General features: G+C 35.2%; 1 protein-coding gene and 1 long non-coding RNA gene across 22 annotated transcripts in view; one reads left to right on the top strand and one right to left on the bottom strand.

Moving 5' to 3' along the window:
* LOC109405842 (low-density lipoprotein receptor) overlaps positions 1-23036 on the bottom strand; it is a 1187857-nt gene that overhangs the window by 285450 nt on the left and 879371 nt on the right. For 19 of the 21 annotated variants that reach the window (XR_009999021.1, XM_062858856.1, XM_029869744.2 and 16 more), the window contains one exon: positions 19277-19399. The exons of the other annotated variants lie outside the window; for them this stretch is intronic. Coding sequence is in view for 18 of the 19 variants with exons in the window: in XM_062858856.1 (XP_062714840.1) it covers positions 19277-19399 (123 nt within the window). In the remaining variant the exon portion in view is untranslated. The remainder of the gene's footprint in view (positions 1-19276; positions 19400-23036) is intronic. 21 annotated transcript variants of the gene reach the window in all.
* The window catches only part of LOC134291301 (uncharacterized), a 598232-nt gene that overhangs the window by 82491 nt on the left and 492705 nt on the right, over positions 1-23036 (top strand). The gene's annotated exons all lie outside the window — the stretch shown is intronic.

Raw genomic sequence — 23036 nt, 5'->3', positions numbered from 1 at the left:
AAAGATGCAATTTTGGATGAGAATTGCTTTCTAGTGAGATGTTCTTATGCATTTTTGAATTTTCATTTTTCATCCTTTGGACTTCACTGAAGTGTTTTTGGACAACTAGGTTGATGGTTGAAAATGTAAAAAAACATAGAAGCCAAAATATTATTATCTTTTTTCATTCGCAGTAGGATGAAACACTTTTTACTTTAAATTACTCACAATCGTACATTTTGAGTACAGTTGTGTGCTTTAGAATAAAAAAAAATAGCAAAATTCAAAAGCAAACGACATACTTTCCATAATCAAAAAAAAAATAAAAATAAATAAATAAATAAAAATAAAAAAACATGGAAAAAAGACTTTGAGCGATTCCAAGCAACAGCATCAAAATTAAGGAAAATTTTTAATTCATGATTTTCTATTGAACTGAAACTTTGCACAGTTTTTCAGTTCCATCTAAATCGCCATTTTTCGATATCAAATTTTTATTTAGAGCCACGACTAACTTTTCAAAAGGGTGTATGTGAAAATGGTTCAAAAATATTCAAAAATATGCACAGCAAAAACGGATTGTTCGATTGTTATGAATTTTTCAGCAAAGTTAGATAGCTAAATGGTGATTTCTAAGAAAATATACACTGTGAAAAAAAATCTATTTTATCATTGAAAAACATCATTTTTGTCACAAAAACTCAAATATCTCAAAACCCTATCTTTTTACCAACTTGAATTTTTTAGGGAAAACGGTCCATTGTATTAGCAATCTACCATAAAAATTTGGTGATGGTAAACTAATAAACAAAAAAGTTATAACATTTCAAAAATTTCACAATTTTTACATTTAGTAAAAAAAATTTTTCTGTGTAAATTATTTCGGCCGGGAATCGCGATTTGATGCTGATTTTATTGTTCAGCAAAGTTAGATAACTAAATGGCGATTCCTAAGAAAATATACACTGTGAAAAAAATCTTTTTTAACATTAAAAAATATCATTTTTGTCACAAAAACTCAAATATCTCAAAACCCTATCTTTTTACCAACGTAATTTTTTAGAGAAAACGGTCCATTGTATTAGCAATCTACCATGAAAATAAACAAAAAAGTTATGACAATTCAAACATTTCACAATTTTCACATTTAGTAATAATTTTTTTTAGTGTAAATTATTTCGGCCGGAAATTGAAGTTTGATGCTGATTTTATTGTTAATGGCCTTGCGTGAGTAAAACAAGTTGTTTTTATTATATATTATATATACATATAATATAATATACTATGTACCGTAATGTTCCGATTTTATCACGCCCTCCGCGCATTAGTCGTTTATTCATTAATTTGCTGTTACATTTGAGGACAAGTGTTTTCCCTCTTCTTCAAGATGAATGTTGAAAGCGTGTTTTGCAACGTTAAAAATATTGAAATGGGTATCCAGCTTTCCACGCTCGCCATAATGGCGGATGCTATAAAATAATTTGACAATATCTGTGCCCCAGATAACGCAACGACTTATTTTATCCATAGCAACCTTTGATAAACACTTTTTTTCTTGCCAACGGAAAATAAACAGGAAAAATTCAGAACTCCATTATTCTAGCAAGCAAAAAAATAAACTTTTTAATAATCGGTAAAGCTAAAACAAGTTTATTGATTTCTTATATTTTTATAATTAATATTCTTCTTCTAGTCTGAAATATGTCATGATCATCATATTATGCTCCCGTCCAAAAATTTCGGTGGGAGACCGGTTATTAGTGGCTTGAGGCATCGACGATCGCGGTCTGAGGATGATTGGAAAACAGCGTTGACAATGGTTTGAAATAATCCGGATGCTGGAATGGTGGCTCTTTAAGTGGTATTTGGAGCTGCGGGCAGTCCTGTCGGCACGTCCAGATACAATAAGCTTTCTACGGGGGCGTCTTTTGCGGGAAACCGATCGGCTCGGTTTCGAAGGAAAACCGGCCCAAATCCCCAGGCCGCTAGTCTAAGCCGACGGCAGTCTACGGTGGGCGCTCACAGCCTCTTCTGGATCCGGGTCTCAGAGCGAACGTATGAAAGAGGAGCTTTTGGAGTGCTGATTCTTAACTACTCGCAACACTTATGGTTGAACGGTTTATTGAAGATCCGTATAAGTACCTAACCTGAGTAGATACGCGTCTTCACGGGCGATGCTGGTGGCTTCAGTGGCGGGGTGGAATCTTCGGTGGCGAGCGGTGAAGCTGGACCGACTTTGGACGGCCGGGCGTGAAACGTTTAGCCAAGATGGTGATGGCTTCGCCCGGAGGAAATGTAATCGTGATATCCGGACGCGGGTGACCAGGCGGACCCGATGTGGCTACGGACACGTGTACTTGGATGTTCACGGGGTGGAATTGGTCGGGCTTCGATCCGAGACGGACTAGATGGTGGCGAGGACTAGCCGGAAGATGACCTGCGGAGGCCCGGCGCCTGAGGTGTTACGATTGCTTGGGACTTTGTCCAGATCGGCCGTCAGTGTACACTAGTCACTGGTGTAGTCGATAGTCATCACGTGTCACGAGGTTTGGGATTGCGCCGAAAAACGACACTTGGCAAAATCCTGAAACCGTTGTTGGTCGTGGTACAAGGGTACAACCCAATGACAGTTGTCACGGGTATCCAGTCGATTGGTCGGGTCGGGTAACTAACTGGCTTTGGCTGGTCAAACAAACTTCTTGCGCTCAAAACGTGGTGGATTTGCGTAGGACAACAGCATCCAATCTGTGTCACCTCTTCTCTTTACGTCTATCTTTCAACTGTCTCGATGATTTTCTCGCCAGCCTAACTCCCCTCCGGACGCTCACTTTATCGGGTCATCCTTTTCCGCCCAACTAGGTTCAGTGGAGGCTGCCACCCACCGCACTCAGGCGATATATCTCTATGCATATGCGTGTCACCGCCCAGGCGCGGAAAAAACAAATTGACCATTGCGAGCTAGCGCCAACTTCACACTTAATGCCCGCATTCCACAAAATAATACGTTACGGCAAATATTAACCACCGGTACCAGAGTTCTTAATGAGGTTCATCGTAGCCCGCGGCGACAGTGAGAATTTGGCTGTCCAACAATAGCATGGTTCGGCAGATTCGAAAAGTTGTAGGCTATGAGCACTTGCCCGTCGTAGCAGTAGTCCGGTATCGCAATAGCGGCAGCGGGTATGTCATGGTGGTGATTACGTAGTGCCCACGAGTGGCCAGAAGGCGGTCTGCGTTGGCGATCAATGGAAAGTTGCGAGCACCGAAGTTTTCCCGAAGCTAGGGCAACTGTCCTCAGATAAGCTACCAGTAACAATGTACAGGCAATGTTTATATTCAAACTTAACCAAATAAAATATGATTATGCATTACCCGGATAAAAACTAACCATAGGGTATTTGGTGAAAACCATTCCTGTACCATACAGTGTACCAGCTACAATATAGTGTATTGTAATGGAATGGTTCGCTAAAAGCTTTGCACATTGGTAGCTATTATACATTTACATCCGATCTTTATGTAACAATTTATTATACTGTTTTTCTTACGTTTGAACCATTCACTATTCCGAAACAATCTTTTTCCGTGCAATTTTAATTTTTTATTCAGTTTATGATTTTTTCCGTGCTTTGTTTTGTTGATGTCCGTGACATTTTCGTTGCAAAGGAAATGACAGAGAAAAAAGTGAATAAGTTGAAACATCTATTTAAAGTCAATAAAATGTTTAAATAAAGTGGTAAACCAGGTGTCCTAAGGACTGCATGTCCAAGAGATATGGTGGGCTAGGTATGTAGAGTGCGATGAGAGGAATACGAATGTAGGTCAACCCGGAAAGACGCAGGCCAGATTACCGTAAATCAGTGGATGAGTTCAACAATATTCTTTCTCTTCTTCTCTCATGTGAAATTGCCTTGTACAACAACCGAATTAAATGCGATTTATCTTTGACATTTTTAACATACGGACTGGACTGGACACTGAAACGACTTCTGAAATAAGTTCGTCTTCGCTTTTTAACCTAACTTATAGTTGAATCAAACTTGACAGTTTTCTCATGAGTTGTTATGTACACATTTCATAGTTCAGTCAAATTGGAGCCTCAATATTGCAATAATGGTTAAGCACGCTGTAATGATACTTATGTACCTCGTCACCCACTTCATGCAACTACATTAGTGGTCTAATAACACTTAGCGCGCTAGGCATAGTTCCATCATGCCGCTCAAAGTGTTGCCACAAATAATGCTTAGTTTGCAAAACCCGGTTATCTGGCTGGTGGGACATGGAAGCTTAAGCTTCAACTGTTAATGCAATCAGAGGCTACTCAGACTTAGACGAGTTTAGGTTAGTTTGGCTAGAACTGCCAATATCGAAGGAACATGTCGAGATAATATAACATTATATGGTTTATCTAATGTAAAACAATACAACATAACAAAAGAGAACCATTCCAAAACCATGATTAAATTTATAACCAGTAGTGAAATTACAATTAAAAACAATATATTTACGGTACATTTTATTGTTTGAAACCATACGTGTACCATACAATGTACGGTATATTAAAGCCCACGTATCAGTATTTCGAACAATTCATTTACAATAAAATGTATGGTTTTGTAAAAAAAATATATATGGAGAAAAATATTTTTTTATATTGTTACGATACTTAACAACCCGTATAGTATATTGTAAAAATCTCATTTACAATACACTGTATGGTGTCTAACATTACATCTTATTGTTTTTGTATTTTTTATTTTTACAGTGGTGTTTATTGTAACAATATGGTTCTAAATAGTACTGTTACAATACAACATTCGGTTTTTCTACTGTATTTTTTATTCGGGTACTTCAAAGTTTTGACAATGTTTGACGAAGAAATACTAATACATAAATTTAACAATCTTGTAGAGACATTCGTTCAGCGCTCGGCCGTCATTTTGGACTAAAGCACGGGCAAGTCCACGTGTCCGTAGCCACATCGAGTCAGTTATCACGATTACATTTTCTCCGGGTGAAGCCATCAGCATCTTGGCTAAACGTTTCACGCTCGGCCGTCCAAAGTCGGCCGGTTTGGACTGAAGCAAGGGCGCATCCACGCGCAAGAAACCCCATCAGTTAGGCCTGTCTTCCCGATTCCGGCCTCCCCGGCTGCATTTCCTCGAGCTTGGACTGCTCCCCGCCGCTGCCACCGAAGATTCCACCAGCCATCACCGAAATTTCTGGACGGGAGCATAATATGATGAGCAGGACATATTGTAAGACTTCAGGCTAGAAGAAGAATATTACTTATAAGAATATTTATAAGAAATCATTAAACTTGTTTTAGCTTTACCGATTAATAAAAAGCTTAATTTTTTTCTTGCTAGAATAATGAAGTTCCGAATATGTCCTGTTTATTTTCCGTTGGCAAGGAAAAAAGTGTTTATCAAAGGTTGCTATGGATCAAATAAGTCGTTGCGTTATTTGGGGCACAGATACTGTCAAATTATTTTATAGCATCCGCCATTATGGCGAGCGTGGAAAGCTGGATAGATGTTGAAGAATATTACACGGCATTTTTGAAAAGGGGCGTAATTAAATTGTTTAAACAAATGTCGCTGATGGCAATTTCTCAGTTGTTGTCGTTTTCGAACTTCCTGCGCCCTGCTTTACCGATGATATACAGATGGCTCGTTTGTCAAATTCTAGACGGCAGGACGTGCAAATGCGTAATTTTGTACACAATGTGGACATTTGGGCATAACGAGTCTCTTTCAGTTTATCTATGGTGCTTTCGGTGAGATTTCGTAACTCTTTTGAACATTTTTTTTCATCAAACGGTCTACAAGAGAGCGTTGAGTTGAAGACCTTTGAGAAAGCGACTGTTCATCTTGTTCGTTAGATTATAATAAACAAAATCACTTATTAATTTTAACTTACTTGTTTGGTGTTGGTGGCTGAAGAAAAAAAATACTATACAATTTTTAATATTCATAGCGGTAGTATTTTTTTGTTTTTTTCGTGAGCATTGTCAGGTATGTATACAGACAAACAAACGTAACACTGGCGAAATTTTCATTGACCACGCCTTCAACGATCATTTTGAATCTTGGTTGTGGCTTTCATAACAAGAAGAGCGCCCATCGTTTTTCTTTGCGTTTGACGTTTCACACTAGCGCCTTCTGATGACGATATTGCACAACGCAGTGTTTCGTGAAACATTTCCACCAGGTGGTGATAGTGTGAACTGGGCGATGAATTTTCACTAAAATTGTTCTAGGCGTTTCGTCTGTTTGTCTGTGGTATGTACCTCTTATGCATTTGTTGTTGTTGAAGTTACTCGCATTCTTCCGATCATAAAGTCTGTTCTCTACACACTTAATTTTGATTACCGAGTTCGGTAATTTTTTGACGAGATTAAAACTGCTGAGCACCGAACTCGTTCAGCAAAAATGCATTGTTTACCTTTTCCATACGATTTTGACAGTTGTTTTACTGAGCCTCAGTAAAATCGATTATCGAAACTACCGAGATCGTACTGCTGTTATAATCTCGTCAAAAAAGTACCGAACAGGCAATTCAGAAATAAGTGTGTAAGAGGGATTTATTTTGCGGATAAACTAGACGTATACGCGTATATAAAACTTTTGTTATACAGCTTTTGTCTTAAAAATAAATTCAATTCCATTTTTCTTATAATCAACAGCTTTTCAACACTATCAAGGGATTTTTTCACCAGTCACGTACAATAAAAAGTATGACAATCTCAATATTTTTGATCACAACACTGGATCGCGTCTAAGTTTCAAATAGATACTATAGTAATTTCGAATAATCAAACTAAAGTATCATGAAAACAACTTGTTTAATTCAGGCGGTATCCTTTACAATAAAATCAGCATCAAAATATAATTCTCGAAATAATTTACACAGAAAAAAATTTTTTTTTTGTTACTAAATGTAAAAATTGTGAAATGTTTGAAATGTCATAACTTTTTTGTTTATCAGTTTACCATCACCAAAATTTTATGGTAGATAGCTGATATAATGGGCTATTTCCCCTAAAAAATTGAAGTTGGTAAAAAGATAGGGTTTTGAGATATTTGAGTTTTTGTGACAAATATCATATTTTTTCAAAGTAGAAAAAGAAATTTTTTACAGTGTATATTTTCTAAGGAATCATCATTTAGTTATCTAACTTTGCTGAAAAATTTATAACAATCGAACAATCCGTTTTTGCTGTACAGGTTTTAGAATATTTTAGAACTATTTTCGCATACACCCTTTTGAAAAGTTAGTCGTGAGTGAATATGAAGGTTTAATATCAAAAAATGGCGATTTATATGAAATTGAAAAACTGTGCAAAGTTTCAGATATTTTTGAAATGGTCGCTCAGGATCGACTGACATGACTCCGTGGAATTCCTCCTTTGAGTAATAAAAATGCCGAAAAGGCAAAACTAAAATTGTCATTGATGAGTGCATTGGAAAGTAATAGTAAATGTTTGAGATGCTCTATCTTGAAGCAGGGAATGGAATTCTTCGAAAATCCTTTAGTGATTCTTTTAAAAACTCTTTGAGATATTCCTTCAAAAATTTATCAGAAGATGCACTCGGAAAACAATCCATGGATAACTTCACGGTTTCCTGTAAAAAATCATCAGAAATTCCCAATGTCAGGAATGCCTTGGGGAATTTCTCCTTGGATTTTTCTAGAATTGCTCTATGGGTTCCTTTAGAACATCTTTATATAATTCCTGTCAAAAAGTATTTTTTTCGGAAGTGTTTTTAGAACATTTGCCATGGATATCTTCAAAAATTTCTCTCGAATGTTATTTGGAATCTACCTTTAGCTAGAGGATCCTCCTATTTTTTTTCGAAGAACACCTTTAGAAAACCTTTCATTGGTTTCCTCAGATATTCTCCGTCATTTCTTCCAAAATTCCGTACAAGAATTCTTTTAGGAAATCTTCCTCAAATTTCTTCAGAAAAGCTTTCCTTCAAATTCCTTCAGAAAATCAAAAGTTCAGTATTCCTTCCACAAACTGCTTCACGGATTTCTCTCGAAAATCTAGCGCAGACATTTTTACGAACTTTTCCAAAGTTTTCCCTGGTGATTTCCCCATAAATTCTTAATGTCATATCTTCATACATTTGTCCAAGGATTCCATCGAGAAATCATCTATGAATTGCTTCCAAAATTGATGCATGGATGTTTTCAGAAGGGTTTCTTCACAATGAGAATTTCTTCAGAAATTTATCTAGGAATGCTTCGATATCAATTTTCATGAAACTCCGCCAGGGATTGCTTAAGAAATTTTTCTAAGGAGTAATTTAGGAAACTCTTGCAGTGGCTCCTTTACACATTTCTACAGGGCTTGTTTCAGATATTCTTTCAAAGATTTCTGCAGGAATTTGTACTGGAGTCCATACAGAAATTCCTTCAGAATTGCCTCCAGATATTTATCCATGTGTTTCCCCATAAATTTCTCTTGCATTTTCATAAAGGATAACTCTGAAAGTTTCTCTGCGGATTTTTTGAGGCATTTATTCAAACATGTTTTCTAGGAATTTTCACAGTAATTCAGTAATAACTTTTTTAAGATATTTGCGGAAGTTTATTTAGGCGTATTCCTTCAGGAATTTCTTCAGAAATATGTCCACAAATTGTTTCAGGAATACTTTCAGAAATGCTTACTGCGATTTCTTTATAAAATAAAAATTTCTCCATGGATTTCTTAAGTAAATCTTCCAGACTCCTTTAGGAATTTTATCAAACGTTTTTTTCAGGAATTTTCTCAATGATTGCCTATCAAACATTTCTAGGAATTGCGCCCAAAGCTTTTAGGAATATTTCTCCCGGAAGTTTTTCAAAATTTCCTGCTAGGATTTGATTAAAATTTTTTCAGGGTTTTTTTTTAGATATTGCTCTGGAGATTCATTGGAAAGTTCTTCCTGAGAATTTTACAGAAACTTTACTCGAGATTTCTTCAAAAATGCCTTAAGAGATTCTTTAAGAAAATCCTGCTCGGAATTTCTCAAATCTTCTCTCAGGTATTGATTCAAACTTATTTGCAGAGACTCTTTCAAAGTCAAAGGAAACTTCAGTGCAGAATTTCTTCAAAAGTTCTTTCATGGTTTTTTATAGAAATTAACCAAAACATTTCTATAAATAAATCCTGCAGAGATTTTTTCGGCAATTCTTCTATGGGTTCCTCCAAGAATTCCATGCGGAATGCCTACTGGGATTTCTGCACGATTTCATTTCAGCAATAGCTCATGTGGCTTCGTCAGAAATATCTTTTGGGGTTCCTACAAAGATTCATGTAGGAATTGTTTGAGATTTTCCTCTAGGGATTTTTTTTCCAGAAGTTCTTCCAAAATTGCACAAAAAATGCCTGGAAGAATATTTTAAGAATCTCCTAAGAAAATTCTAAAGACATCCCTGAATGATTTTTTGACGGAATCCCTTCTTAAAAACTACTTGCTATATCTTTGAATACTCTTAGAAGAAATTCTAGAAAATTTTCTATAGCGATTCCTGGACAATAATTCCTGGGAAAGTACCTGAAGAAACTCCTTAAGACACCTCCTTCCTTAAAATCTTGTTGAGGAACTCTGCAAGCAATTTCAAGGAAAAAATGCTGAAAATATTTTTGGGAGGAGTCTTGCAGACATCTGTAGCCAAATTTCTGAAGGAATCTCTTAAAAATGTCTGAAAAATTCCTGCAGAAATGGCAGACAAAGGTACTGGTGGAATTTTGGTATAAATCCATCAATAAATTTCTAAAGGATTCCTTAGAAAAACTTCTGGACATATCTCTGGAGGAGTTCATAGATTACTTTTAATACAATTTGTTCAGAGATAATTGCATAAAAACTCTGGAGAAAAAATCCTAAAGGAGAAATTTCTAAAAAAAACCGACAAATACAAAAAATATACAGTGACCCCACACCGATGAATCACCTTAATTTTGTACACTATTTATGAATCACCATGTTGATCAAATGAGTGATCCATAAACTGTGATCATTTTCCGATTCATAAATTGTGGAGTCACTGTACTAAAAAAAATTAGAGAACTTCTGAATAAATTTTTGAAAAAAATATTTTTTAGAATGAATTTTTGAAAAAAAAATGGAAGAAGAGAAGAACCCTCTGCATGTATTCATAGGAGGCATTCTTGATGAATTCTTTGATAAATCCCAAGAAATGGATACTGCAGTTATTTCTGTAAGAATTGCTGAGAGAATCTTTGGCGAAATTTATGCAGCATCGACGGAAAAAATATGAAAGAATAGAAGAAGTAAGGGCTGAATAAATCCTAAGAAATCCCTGGATGAACTCGGGAGAAACCTCTGAAGAAACTTTTTTCTGGAATTGCGTCTTTTGAAGGAATCTTTGGAGGAACTCCTTGAGCAACTTTGGAAAAAATTCTAGATTTCTTGTGGAATTTCCAGAAGAATTCGGGAAGGAAATTCTTACGGAAATGTTTGGTCAAATGCATAAAAAAACATGGACGAATTTCCGTAGCAAACCTTGAAGAAATTTCCTAAATAATCGCTGCAGAAATTGCAGGAAGAACTTATCAATGAACCTTGCTTGAATCCCTAAAAGAATTTTCGGCGGTATCCCTGGAAATAATCATGGAGAAAATACTTGAGCAGTACAGGGAAAGGAATAAATTGAAATATACGTTTTGGAGGAATCTTTAGAGTTACCAGCAATAATTTTACCATGACAGCATTGCTCGGAGCGAGAATCGAACCCTCATCCAAATGGCATGGTACGGTTATACGCTAACCGCATGGACACGATGCTCAACTTTGCGATGCACTCCTCAGATATGCACAGTTTGATTTGCATTTATTTTCGTCATAATCAAAATTCATAAAAAATCTCCAAATTCTGAAATCTTGGAGAAATTTCCAGAGAATTTTAAATTTTTCGTGAAAGTTTAAGCGACAATTCGTGCTCAAGTAATGATGGGATGTGAAGAATGTGTTTGTCGTGTTTCTATTCGGTGGAATGCAAAGTTGAAAATGAATTATGACATTTTCAATTTGTCTTCGAAAAACTTCTACAGACAATCATCAGGATATTTTAGAATTGAATTATGAATCGGAAAAAGCTTGTTTGTTTATCAATATAATGTCCTGAGACCTTTTATTTTTTAAGTATATTGCAAGAGATACTGTTACGAGCTCGAGACCTTTTTCAATAATAAGGGAATACCAGCAGAAATCCTACAATAACATCATTTATATATTCCATTAGTGAATTCGAGAACATCTGCATAAAATTCTTCAGGAATTCCTTTGATATTCGTGAACTCTGTTAACCCTTCCTTGTACACACATTTTGCCAAAGTATTTTTCAAGAAAATTATCAATTTTTTTTTTTCAAAATTTGTTATCAGTTATGAATTGTCAATTCCCGAATCATATAAATATACCTTAGATTTTCTGTCATAAATCTCTCAGAATAATCTTATATGATTTCACGGAATTGCTTTAGAACTTATCTAATGAATATCTCAGGATTTGCAAATTTCCACCAGTATTTGAATTTTCATGTAACATTTGCACCAGAGTTTTAATAGGACCAAAAATTCAAAAGCACTCTTCAATCATTGATCATACATCAGCAGGTTTCTCTTTTGTCTGCTGTATCTGTATCATCTCCTCTTTGGAAGCCACCATAAACTTATTTCTGAAATTCTTCCATAATTTCGTTAAAACAATCTCCACTTGAAAAGTTGTTCCATGAAAACTTATAAAATTTCTGGTAGATTTTTTTTATGTTTTAATGCTTACAAAGTGGTTCCGAATATAAGTGCTCAGTAAAAAATATTATTTTTTATAATAACCTCTTTCTAATGAAGAATTTCAGCCCAAAGTTGGAAATATATCTGAATAAAAAAAAATAAAAATCAATGCATGAGTGGATAACTGACACTGAGGAAGATTACAAGTGGTAGTCGAAATACGCGTATCTACCAAAGGATAAGCAACATAGGGCGGAACTAAAAGGTACGAAACTGATTACACTCATTCGAAAAAAAAAAATAAATTTGAATATTTTCCCATCGTTTTCGCAATTGAAAATTTTTATGAGGTGTCCAAAATTTAAAAACGTGTTTGTAGTATTTGACATAAAAGTCTATGTAAATGATTATGAAAATCAGAATTGCCATTCCTTTTTTTCAAAGTTTTATATAGCATCTCTAAAAATAAAGTTATAATTATTTCGAATAGGTTATTTTTAAGGCTGTTGTGAACATTTACAGTTAATTTCCGATACACTCCTTATTACTCAGGGAAATACTACAGAAATTCTACCAATATTCCTCAACTCCGTTGAACTTTCGCAAAACGATCCACCATAGTATTATCCGAGAACCCAATAACTCAAAGTTATGGATCCAACAATCATAAAGATATATCCTAGGTATTCTGTTTGAGAACTGGAATTGCTCTAGACATTTTATAATGAATCTGTCAGGAGTTCCTAATTTTTCACCAGAAGTTGAAGAAAGGGAAATGTCATGGACTTTCGAGAATTTCATGAAAAAAATGTCCCAACATTTCGGAGCGAATTTCCGCCCCTTAGCGGATGGTGGTTAGTTGTGGAATGTATTGATATAGTCGATAAGCATTTCTTACTAAGAACAAAAACAATTTCATATAACAAAATTACACATTGAAGCCTGTAAGGTTTGTTTGTGTATTTTCAGAGTAAGACCTGTGCCGTCTCCTCTTTGAAGCCACCATGAAATTATTTCAGATTTTTTTTTTTCAAATAAATTCTCCTCTCTTTCTAAAAGACTTGCCACGACAATTCATAAGGTTTCTGACAGAAAGAGTACTTTTCAATTTTTGTACCATTAACAAATAATTACCCCGGGGATTTCTCCAGGAATTCCTTCCAGGATTCCTTCATCACTCCAAATTTTGCAAACAAAAGGTCAAAAACCCAGCGAAAAATTAAACAATAACTTTTTACTGCACATCAAATAAGCTTTGATCAACGAACCGTAACCTATCGGAAAAATCACTCAATGCAAATATTGACCACTGAAAATACTCAATCGAAGATTTTTCCAACCATCGCATCGCCCGCCGGATCTTATTTGCATAGTAAACACGACGCCAATAAATCGTATTAATCAATTACCCTATCGCTCGCTCGCCCGCTCAAACCAGACTATAGCTAATTGCATTTGGACGGAATGGAAAGCTGGACTGGTTTGCTGCTGCTGCTGCTGGAGTGATGGCCGCCAATCTCGTGCCGGATATTAATAATGGATTGCGGAAACGGTCGCACCAAACGAGATCTGATGGTGGGAGGTTACAGGACGACGCGACGGTTGGAAGTTGGAATAATATGCATAAATAATTCATTATGGGATGATTGTCGTATCGTGATATGGTTCAATGCCAAAGTGGTTTGAAATGATAATCAGTTTTCCAGAATAATGAATAAATATGTGCAATTCTTAAATACTTCTTTACGAAGTTTTGAAAGGATTTTCGATTGATTTTTCATAAGAACTACTATGAAGAAGAAATCATGGAAAAGTTCTCAGAAGACTTCGTAGAGGTTCATTGATAAATGTCTTAAGACTCTTGGAAAAATGTCCTGAAATGATTATCTAGAGAATTCCCTCCCAGCCAACACACGATCGCATGTGCTGTTAAATAGGATGCTGAAGTGGGTGCGATATGCGTACACTTTACACGCGGTCAAATGGAAGCATGTACGCATATGGCCTCCACTTTAGCATCCTGTTCTACATCATATACGACTTCGTGTTGGCTGGGCTTGAAAATTTTTTTTTTGGAAAAAAAATCTGAATGCATTCTGAAGAAGATTCGCAGTATGATCATATAAATTTATTTATTTATTGTCAATCAAAAGTAGACCAATTTGATTATCTCGTGATTCTTCCTAAAAATAATCATAGATTCGAGATTTTTGAAGAATTATTTTCTTTTGCAAGATTTCTGGAGAAATTCTTGAAAATATTCTGAAAATTCGCAACACTCATTCGGTAATTCATTTCAAATATTTCAAATAATTTATTTGAAAATTGTTTAGGCTATTCCCATAAAATTCCTTTAACGATTTCTTTTGGGATTCTTTGGCAGTTTTCAAGATCTTTTTGTCACTTTTTCTGTGAATGTCTCCAGTTTTTGGGAATTTGGAAATTTTACAAATAATTATTAGAAAACCTTACCGCAATTCCTTTTCATTTTTTTAAAAATTTCATTGGTAGTTCCTTCACATTTGTTTCGCCGATTTCTTTAAAAAATTCTGCAATCATATGGGAATTTCTCGAGTAGTTTGATTGCAATTTGTTTAAAATTTATGCATTTTTTTAATTTTAACTTTGAAATTTATTTGGGATTTTTTGTTCAAGAAATTTAAAAGTGAATTCTGAATGGTTTTTTAAAGCCAGAGAAATTACTAAAGGAAAAGCTGAAGAATCCTCGATGGAATTTTCGAAGCAATTTTCAAAGGGATTGGCGGCACAATTTCCAAAGTATTTTCCGAAGAAATTGCCGAAGGAATTCTTAAAAATTGTCGAAAAGATTTTTGCCTGAAAAGTTTTCGATAAAATTCCTGATGAAAGTTTCGTAGCAAGTTCCAAAGGAATTGGCGAAGACATTCTCACAGAAACTACCGTAGAAATTTTTCAAAATCACTGAAGAGCATTCACAAAGAAAATGACTAAGGTATTGATAGGAGTTCTGCAACAAATTTTCAAAGGAATTGCCGGAAGAATCCTCAAAGCAGCAGTCGACGGAATTTCGAAAGGCGTTGATGTAGAAATTTCCAAAGTATTTAAAGAAAATATGTCCTAAAAATATTCTGAGGGAATTCCAAAGAAACTGCAGAAGAAATTTCGAAAAAAAAATCTCAACAGCATTGGCTTAATAATTAAAGATGTTGGAATTCTATAATGAATTGTCGGAGGCATTGCTGGGTAAATTCCATAAAACAAAAGGGTAAAACAAACTGCCAAATAACACGCCAAAATTACTGATGAAAAATTAAAAAAAAAGGGATATATTCCCAAAATGATTGGCAAAGATTCTGAAAGAAATTGTCGAATCAGTTTCCAAATGAATTACCGATGAAATTTTTAAAGAATCTCTCGACAGATTCTTGAACATATTTTTGAGAATTCTTGAAAAAATATATTAGAAAAAACGAAAAAAATAATATAACTTTTACTTGGTCTACGATCCTACTAGAATTTTAAAATAATTCGTCAACGTTCAGATGCTGAATAACCCAAACTCCGAACAACTGGTAATAATAATTACCCATCGCTCGGTCTAGTCATAGCTGTCGCACGGGAAGAAGCCACGCGAACCACATGGCTTCAACTGCCGGGCCGTGACGAGAAACTAAGGACCCCAGCGACCCCCACTTCACGGGATTTATACTATCTAACTCTAAGTGTGTCCTTGCATATATAATGTACGTCTATGGACTAACACGCGACACACGTGCCGCCATCTATGCGTTGTGACTTGAACGCCAAATACACGCGCGCGCGCCTGCATTTATGCTGCACTTTCACCCTATCATTTCACCACCAGCACTGACTGTCGCGTGGCGATAATCCACGCGACAGTTATAGTAGATAGGACGCGGTGGATTAATTAGTGTCTCGCTCCGTGGCCGACGGGGGACCATCGCCTTAATAGCAGTGTGGTGAAGGCGCGTGCCTGGTTCTAATTTGAAACCAGACACAGGCATGTTTGGAATGATGAGAAAAGGGTTAAAAAAGTGGAACGGTGAGTTCGTTCCATTTTAATTTTACATGAGCGAGATAATTTTTCGGCAATAGCAGCCTGAGTGGTTTCTGTGCTTGACATTGCAAACTTTTTCTTGTGATGGTTTTGCATTGTGACACCCAACTTGAAAAACTAAATGTTTTTGTTCAGGGTCTATGAAAAAAAAAAAAATATAAATTTTGTTCTCATTTTGAAAAGTCGTTTTCTTTAAAGCCTTATTCAGAGAATTGCTTTCAAAGAAAAGGGCAATTTCTTTTTATTCAAAATTATTTTAAAACCCTACAATTTTCTTCATTTTGCTAAATAGGCGTTTGTCCAAAAAACAAATTAGTTTTTTTTTTCAATTATTGTTCAAGGTTACGAACTTTTATTTTTATTTTTTTTTTGACAATTTTCCATATGAAAAGCACTCACCAAGTTCAACCACTCCAAAGAACTGGCTTCGAACAATAGCCCCCTCAAAGCAGCGACCACCCCTTTGCACCGGGATCTTCTTGCACAAAGCCAGCCAGAAAGTTCACAAACGACGTGGATGGTAGTGGCGCCTAGCCCAACCAAACGGCCATGTATCATCCATACCCGTGATGCAAAACAGATTCAATTTGTAAACCCATTCATCGAAGCGTGTGTGCCCCCTCGCTTCCCTCTCGCCACGCCTTGCCCCGTTCGGATTAATGCAATTCATTGGATTAGCCAAGCATAATGGCGGCGGCGATGGTATGGATAGTCAATTTCCTGTTGGTTGAGCTGTAGAGATAAATAGCGGGTGTGTGTGAGAGTGTGAGGACCGCTACTTAATTAGATGAGGAGTAAATTTATGTTAAGCTTTGAATGGACACTGTGCTTGCCAAGGACGAGTATTCCGGCTATTGGTTTAATTGCTTTGTTTCATTTCAAAACGAATAGCTTGCATAAGAAGAAATTTACATAAAAGCTCAGGTTCTGTTTGTAATCAAGAATCAAGAATCAAGAATCAAGAATCAAGAATCAAGAATCAAGAATCAAGAATCAAGAATCAAGAATCAAGAATCAAGAATCAAGAATCAAGAATCAAGAATCAAGAATCAAGAATCAAGAATCAAGAATCAAGAATCAAGAATCAAGAATCAAGAATCAAGAATCAAGAATCAAGAATCAAGAATCAAGAATCAAGAATCAAGAATCAAGAATCAAGAATCAAGAATCAAGAATCAAGAATCAAGAATCAAGAATCAAGAATCAAGAATCAAGAATCAAGAATCAAGAATCAAGAATCAAGAATCAAGAATCAAGAATCAAGAATCAAGAATCAAGAATCAAGAATCAAGAATCAAGAATCAAGAATCAAGAATCAAGAATCAAGAATCAAGAATCAAGAATCAAGAATCAAGAATCAAGAATCAAGAATCAAGAATCAAGAATCAAGAATCAAGAATCAAGAATCAAGAATCAAGAATCAAGAATCAAGAATCAAGAATCAAGAATCAAGAATCAAGAATCAAGAATCAAGAATCAAGAATCAAGAATCAAGAATCAAGAATCAAGAATCAAGAATCAAGAATCAAGAATCAAGAATCAAGAATCAAGAATCAAGAATCAAGAATCAAGAATCAAGAATCAAGAATCAAGAATCAAGAATCAAGAATCAAGAATCAAGAATCAAGAATCAAGAATCAAGAATCAAGAATCAAGAATCAAGAATCAAGAATCAAGAATCAAGAATCAAGAATCAAGAATCAAGAATCAAGAATCAAGAATCAAGAATCAAGAATCAAGAATCAAGAATCAAGAATCAAGAATCAAGAATCAAGAATCAAGAATCAAGAATCAAGAATCAAGAATCAAGAATCAAGAATCAAGAATCAAGAATCAAGAATCAAGAATCAAGAATCAAGAATCAAGAATCAAGAATCAAGAATCAAGAATCAAGAATCAAGAATCAAGAATCAAGAATCAAGAATCAAGAATCAAGAATCAAGAATCAAGAATCAAGAATCAAGAATCAAGAATCAAGAATCAAGAATCAAGAATCAAGAATCAAGAATCAAGAATCAAGAATCAAGAATCAAGAATCAAGAATCAAGAATCAAGAATCAAGAATCAAGAATCAAGAATCAAGAATCAAGAATCAAGAATCAAGAATCAAGAATCAAGAATCAAGAATCAAGAATCAAGAATCAAGAATCAAGAATCAAGAATCAAGAATCAAGAATCAAGAATCAAGAATCAAGAATCAAGAATCAAGAATCAAGAATCAAGAATCAAGAATCAAGAATCAAGAATCAAGAATCAAGAATCAAGAATCAAGAATCAAGAATCAAGAATCAAGAATCAAGAATCAAGAATCAAGAATCAAGAATCAAGAATCAAGAATCAAGAATCAAGAATCAAGAATCAAGAATCAAGAATCAAGAATCAAGAATCAAGAATCAAGAATCAAGAATCAAGAATCAAGAATCAAGAATCAAGAATCAAGAATCAAGAATCAAGAATCAAGAATCAAGAATCAAGAATCAAGAATCAAGAATCAAGAATCAAGAATCAAGAATCAAGAATCAAGAATCAAGAATCAAGAATCAAGAATCAAGAATCAAGAATCAAGAATCAAGAATCAAGAATCAAGAATCAAGAATCAAGAATCAAGAATCAAGAATCAAGAATCAAGAATCAAGAATCAAGAATCAAGAATCAAGAATCAAGAATCAAGAATCAAGAATCAAGAATCAAGAATCAAGAATCAAGAATCAAGAATCAAGAATCAAGAATCAAGAATCAAGAATCAAGAATCAAGAATCAAGAATCAAGAATCAAGAATCAAGAATCAAGAATCAAGAATCAAGAATCAAGAATCAAGAATCAAGAATCAAGAATCAAGAATCAAGAATCAAGAATCAAGAATCAAGAATCAAGAATGAATTTTGAATTTTGAATTTTGAATTTTGAATTTTGAATTTTGAATTTTGAATTTTGAATTTTGAATTTTGAATTTTGAATTTTGAATTTTGAATTTTGAATTTTGAATTTTGAATTTTGAATTTTGAATTTTGAATTTTTAATTTTGAATTTTGAATTTTGAATTTTGAATTTTGAATTTTGAATTTTGAATTTTGTATTAAGAGCACCAAAACTATATGAGCACTTTGAAAAAAAAAAAAAAACTCTATATAACAGTTGGAAAAGTTTTGGCTTCAGAGGGTTTCACTATTCAATAAAGAGATGGTATGCCTATGAAGAGTTTTTGACAATCAAAGTAAAAGAAATTGACTGGATGTATTGAGATGATATGATTTTTTTCCAAGAACTATGAGCATTTTATCTAAAACGGTTAATTGATTATCTGTTCCTGAAATCCAAATAAATTTTCGTATAATATGTATTGCTGATATAACCTGTTAGATTTCCCATTCGACTTTTAGCGGGTTTTTACGAACCATGCACGTTTCATCCCTCGTGGTTTGGTCCATGAACGATTCTCAAAATGAAATCCCCGAAATATGAAGTAATAAAAAGGAGGTGGTACTTACTGCACGACATCTCGTCTGATCCGTCCGGGCAGTCCCGGTTCTGGTCGCACATCCAGGCCAACGGAATGCACGTACCCGTTCCACTGCGGCACGTGAACTCCTCCGAGGAGCAAACTTTGCTCTCTGTGTGTGTGTTTCCATTGATGCGTGGATGCGAAGGAAATTGTAATTTGGAATTCACATTCGTTTTTTTTTTCGTTGGTTTCGTCGATTTCAGTTTTATATCCCGATGGTGGTGTTGTCGCGTGTGCGGGCACACGCAGGCATGCAAGGAAAGAACAAATTGGAAAAATTTCATGAATTTTAATGTTTCCGATGCGGTGTGGCGATTCCGGTGAAATTTTTAGCGGGGAAAGTCTCTACAGGAAAGCGTCAATCAAAAGCGAATAAAAAGCCATTATTAGCACGGTTAGTTGAATTCATGCGAAAATTAATTATAGCGAACAGTGTAGTGTGGATGTTATGTTAATGGTTGATTAATTGCAAAAAAAAACTAGTAACAGACAGAAACCTATATCACAAAAAGCAGGAAAAATAATTACGTGGGATTAGTATGCATTTCGGTCATGGTGTGAAGTGATTCCCGGAAACAAATTTAATTTTGAAATGTTAAACCAAACAGCTGGCAGTGTCTTCCGGTGAAAACACTGGTTGCTGGGATCAAAGGCTGCTTGAACCAGCACCGCACTGGCGAAGAAGGCTATGGAAATAAAAAAAGCACTAGGAACCGGACGATGTGGGTGAAGGTGTCACCTAATAAAAAGCCGGAGGGCATGCATATTTTATCGGATTCCCATTTTTTCGTGCGAGCAGCTTTTTCTTTCAGGACTTCTGCCCACTGTCGTATCAGATCCACATCTGAGGATTCTAGGTGAAGCAGTAGGGGATGGTCTACAAAAAGGTTTAATTCTTCGGACGAGTGCGATAGAATGTGGAAAATGTGGAGGGACAAGTCGTTGATATGTCGAGAATTTAATTTACACCCTTATACGATGAAAGGCGGAAGGCTTTTTATAGCTGATATGGACCGGAATTATGACTGTAACCTTGTTGTCAGCCTTTTATCGGACATATGTTAGTGTTGCCAAATAAAATCTTACGCTTCTGACCTGACTCTTAACCAATTTTGATATTAAACCAAATATTCTAGGATAAAGTTTTTTTTTTGTCTAATAATACTCAAGCGTTCTCTGCTTCCTAACAAATGTCACGCAAAGGATGTCGAAAAATATGATAAATCATGAAGATCAATAATTCAAATGCAATTTGTAATGATTTAGAAGAAACGTACTCACCAAAAGTGGTGAGCTTATTCCATTTAATTTACATTTTGTTATTTGAATGAATTGATTTCAAGGAAGTATCTGAACCCGCATACTCATCACAAAAATGATTATAATTGTAGTATCTAACTGTCAAAATCGTATGGAAAAGGTAAACAATGCATTTTTGCTGAACGAGTTCCGTGCTCAGCAGTTTTAATCTCGTCAAAAAATTACCGAACTCGGTAATCAAAATTAAGTGTGTAGCTTGTAAGCCTCCAACTTATCAGCCTTAAAAGTTTTCACCGCTTCAAACGACTTCAAACAGTAATGGCTTGACAACGAACAACCGGATCCGGAACAACACAATCCGCCAATGGAGAGGCGCCACACACAACACACACACACACACACACAGTGATAAGCTTTATGTCATACTAGAATAAAAAAAATCCTTTTAGTGCCACACGCACGCTCACAGTATCCTGCGGAATGTGTTGTTATCCTGAGTTCCGCGAATAAACCGCCACCGCCATCAATGAATGCACCGGACATTTCCATTATCAACAACAGAACAACAGTCATCATTGCATTGCATTGCTGCTGTACACTGAAGTTTTTTTTTACGACGGTAATGGTCCCGCGTAAAAAAAAACCGCGTAAAAAACCGCGTTATTTCAAGACCCGTCGTAAAAAAACCGCGTTATTTCAAAAAACGTCGTAACAAAAGTCAAGTCACGTTAGATGTGCTGCTGACTATTTTACGAGTGTTTTTGAAAAAACGCGGATTTTTTTTACGACGGTTTTTGAAATAACGCGGTTTTTTTTTACGACGGGTCTTGAAATAACGCGGTTTTTTTAGGACGGACAGCGTAAAAAAACCGCGTAAAAAAAAAACCGCGTAAAAAAAAACTTCAGTGTATAGTTGAGCAGTGTGTCTGATCTGAATGCATCACACGTTGCGTTGTCATTGCAATCGCCCATCGTTGTTGCTTTGTTGACAGGGTAACTGCTATAATTTACTTGCGGGTCGACGGCACTGATGGCTTTTGAACGGCTTGAAATGAGTTTAATTTTTATTGGCGTATGTGCGGAAAGGGCTACGTTTTTAAGCACGTACGCCAATCAGATTTAAGGTGAAATTAAGAGGATGACTATAAGGCTTGAAAAAGTTGTAGCAAATAGTGTGGTTTTGTTGCTTGGGGCTTATTTGTCATTTTTGTGCATTTATTTATGATTACACGTTGAATAAGTGAACAAATTTCAGCAGTAGGTGAGCTCGTTCCATGTTGTTATGTTTTGATACTTACACTCCCGTTCAAAAGTTTGGGGTCACCCCCTCAAAAACATGTCATTTTTTTAGGCCTATATCTCCGCCAATTTGCGTCCGATTTCAAAACCCTAGGTTTCATTCAAAAGATAATAAGTCAAAGAAACTTTGAACATGATTTAAAAGAAACTTTTTTCAAAAAATTTTGTATGTAAACTTAACCCAAAGTTGTCAAATTTTCTAAAAATTGATATAAACTTACGGCAGTGTCGCTGGAAGTTGGGTCGACCAAATTTTAAGATGAGAGCGGTAATATGACCCATTTTCTATTAGCTTTCAACTGCTTTTTACCGAACTTAGCTGAAAAATCTAGAAAAAAAGTTATTAAGTACATTAATCCTTGATGTCATCGACCAAAAGTTTGGGGTCACCCCTCAATATGATGTATCGGCCAAAAGTTTTGGGTCACTTTCGTAAAACATGGAAAAGTGATTTGGTTATATCTTCGTCATCTATAGTTCAATTTTAATTATTTTTGGCTCATTTCAAAGATAATTAACTAAATTTACGTTTGATGTCTTCAACTTAACGTATTTAACGATTTTTGTATATACAAATGTTATGTAAAGTTAGCACAGTTTACCACGCTTTAAAAAATGAGGCAACTTTACGTTAAGTTTCAGTATGTAAATTTCAACAAATATGTGTGGTTCAATGTCTATGCAGTAAGTATCATTCATTTTGTTTCAAATAAGCCAAGAAGAATTAAAATTGAATGAAAGATGACAAAGATATCACCAAATCACTTTTCCATGTTTTACGACAGTGACCCCAAACTTTTGGCCGATACATCATATTGAGGGGTGACCCCAAACTTTTGGTCGATGACATCAAGGATTAATTTACTTAATAACTTTTTTTCTAGATATTTTAGCTAAGTTATGTAAAAAGCAGTTGAAAGCTAATAGAAGATGGGTCATATTACCGCTCTCATCTTAAAATTTGGTCGACCCAATTTCCAGCGACACTGCCGTAAGTTTATATCAATTTTTTAGAAAATTTGGCAACTTTGGGTTAAGTTTACAAACAAATTTTTTTGAAAAAGTTTCTTTTAAATCATGTTCAAAGTTTCTTTGACTTGTTATCTTTTGAATGAAACCTAGGGTTTTGAAATCGGACGCAAATTGGCGGAGATATGGGCCTAAAAAAATGACATGTTTTTGAGGGG

This window comes from Aedes albopictus, chromosome 3 (assembly GCF_035046485.1).
Source record: "Aedes albopictus strain Foshan chromosome 3, AalbF5, whole genome shotgun sequence".
Taxonomy (NCBI): Eukaryota; Metazoa; Arthropoda; class Insecta; order Diptera; family Culicidae; genus Aedes; species Aedes albopictus.
The sequence above is the reverse complement of the archived record's forward strand: the minus strand, read 5'-3'. Positions and strand labels throughout refer to the sequence as shown.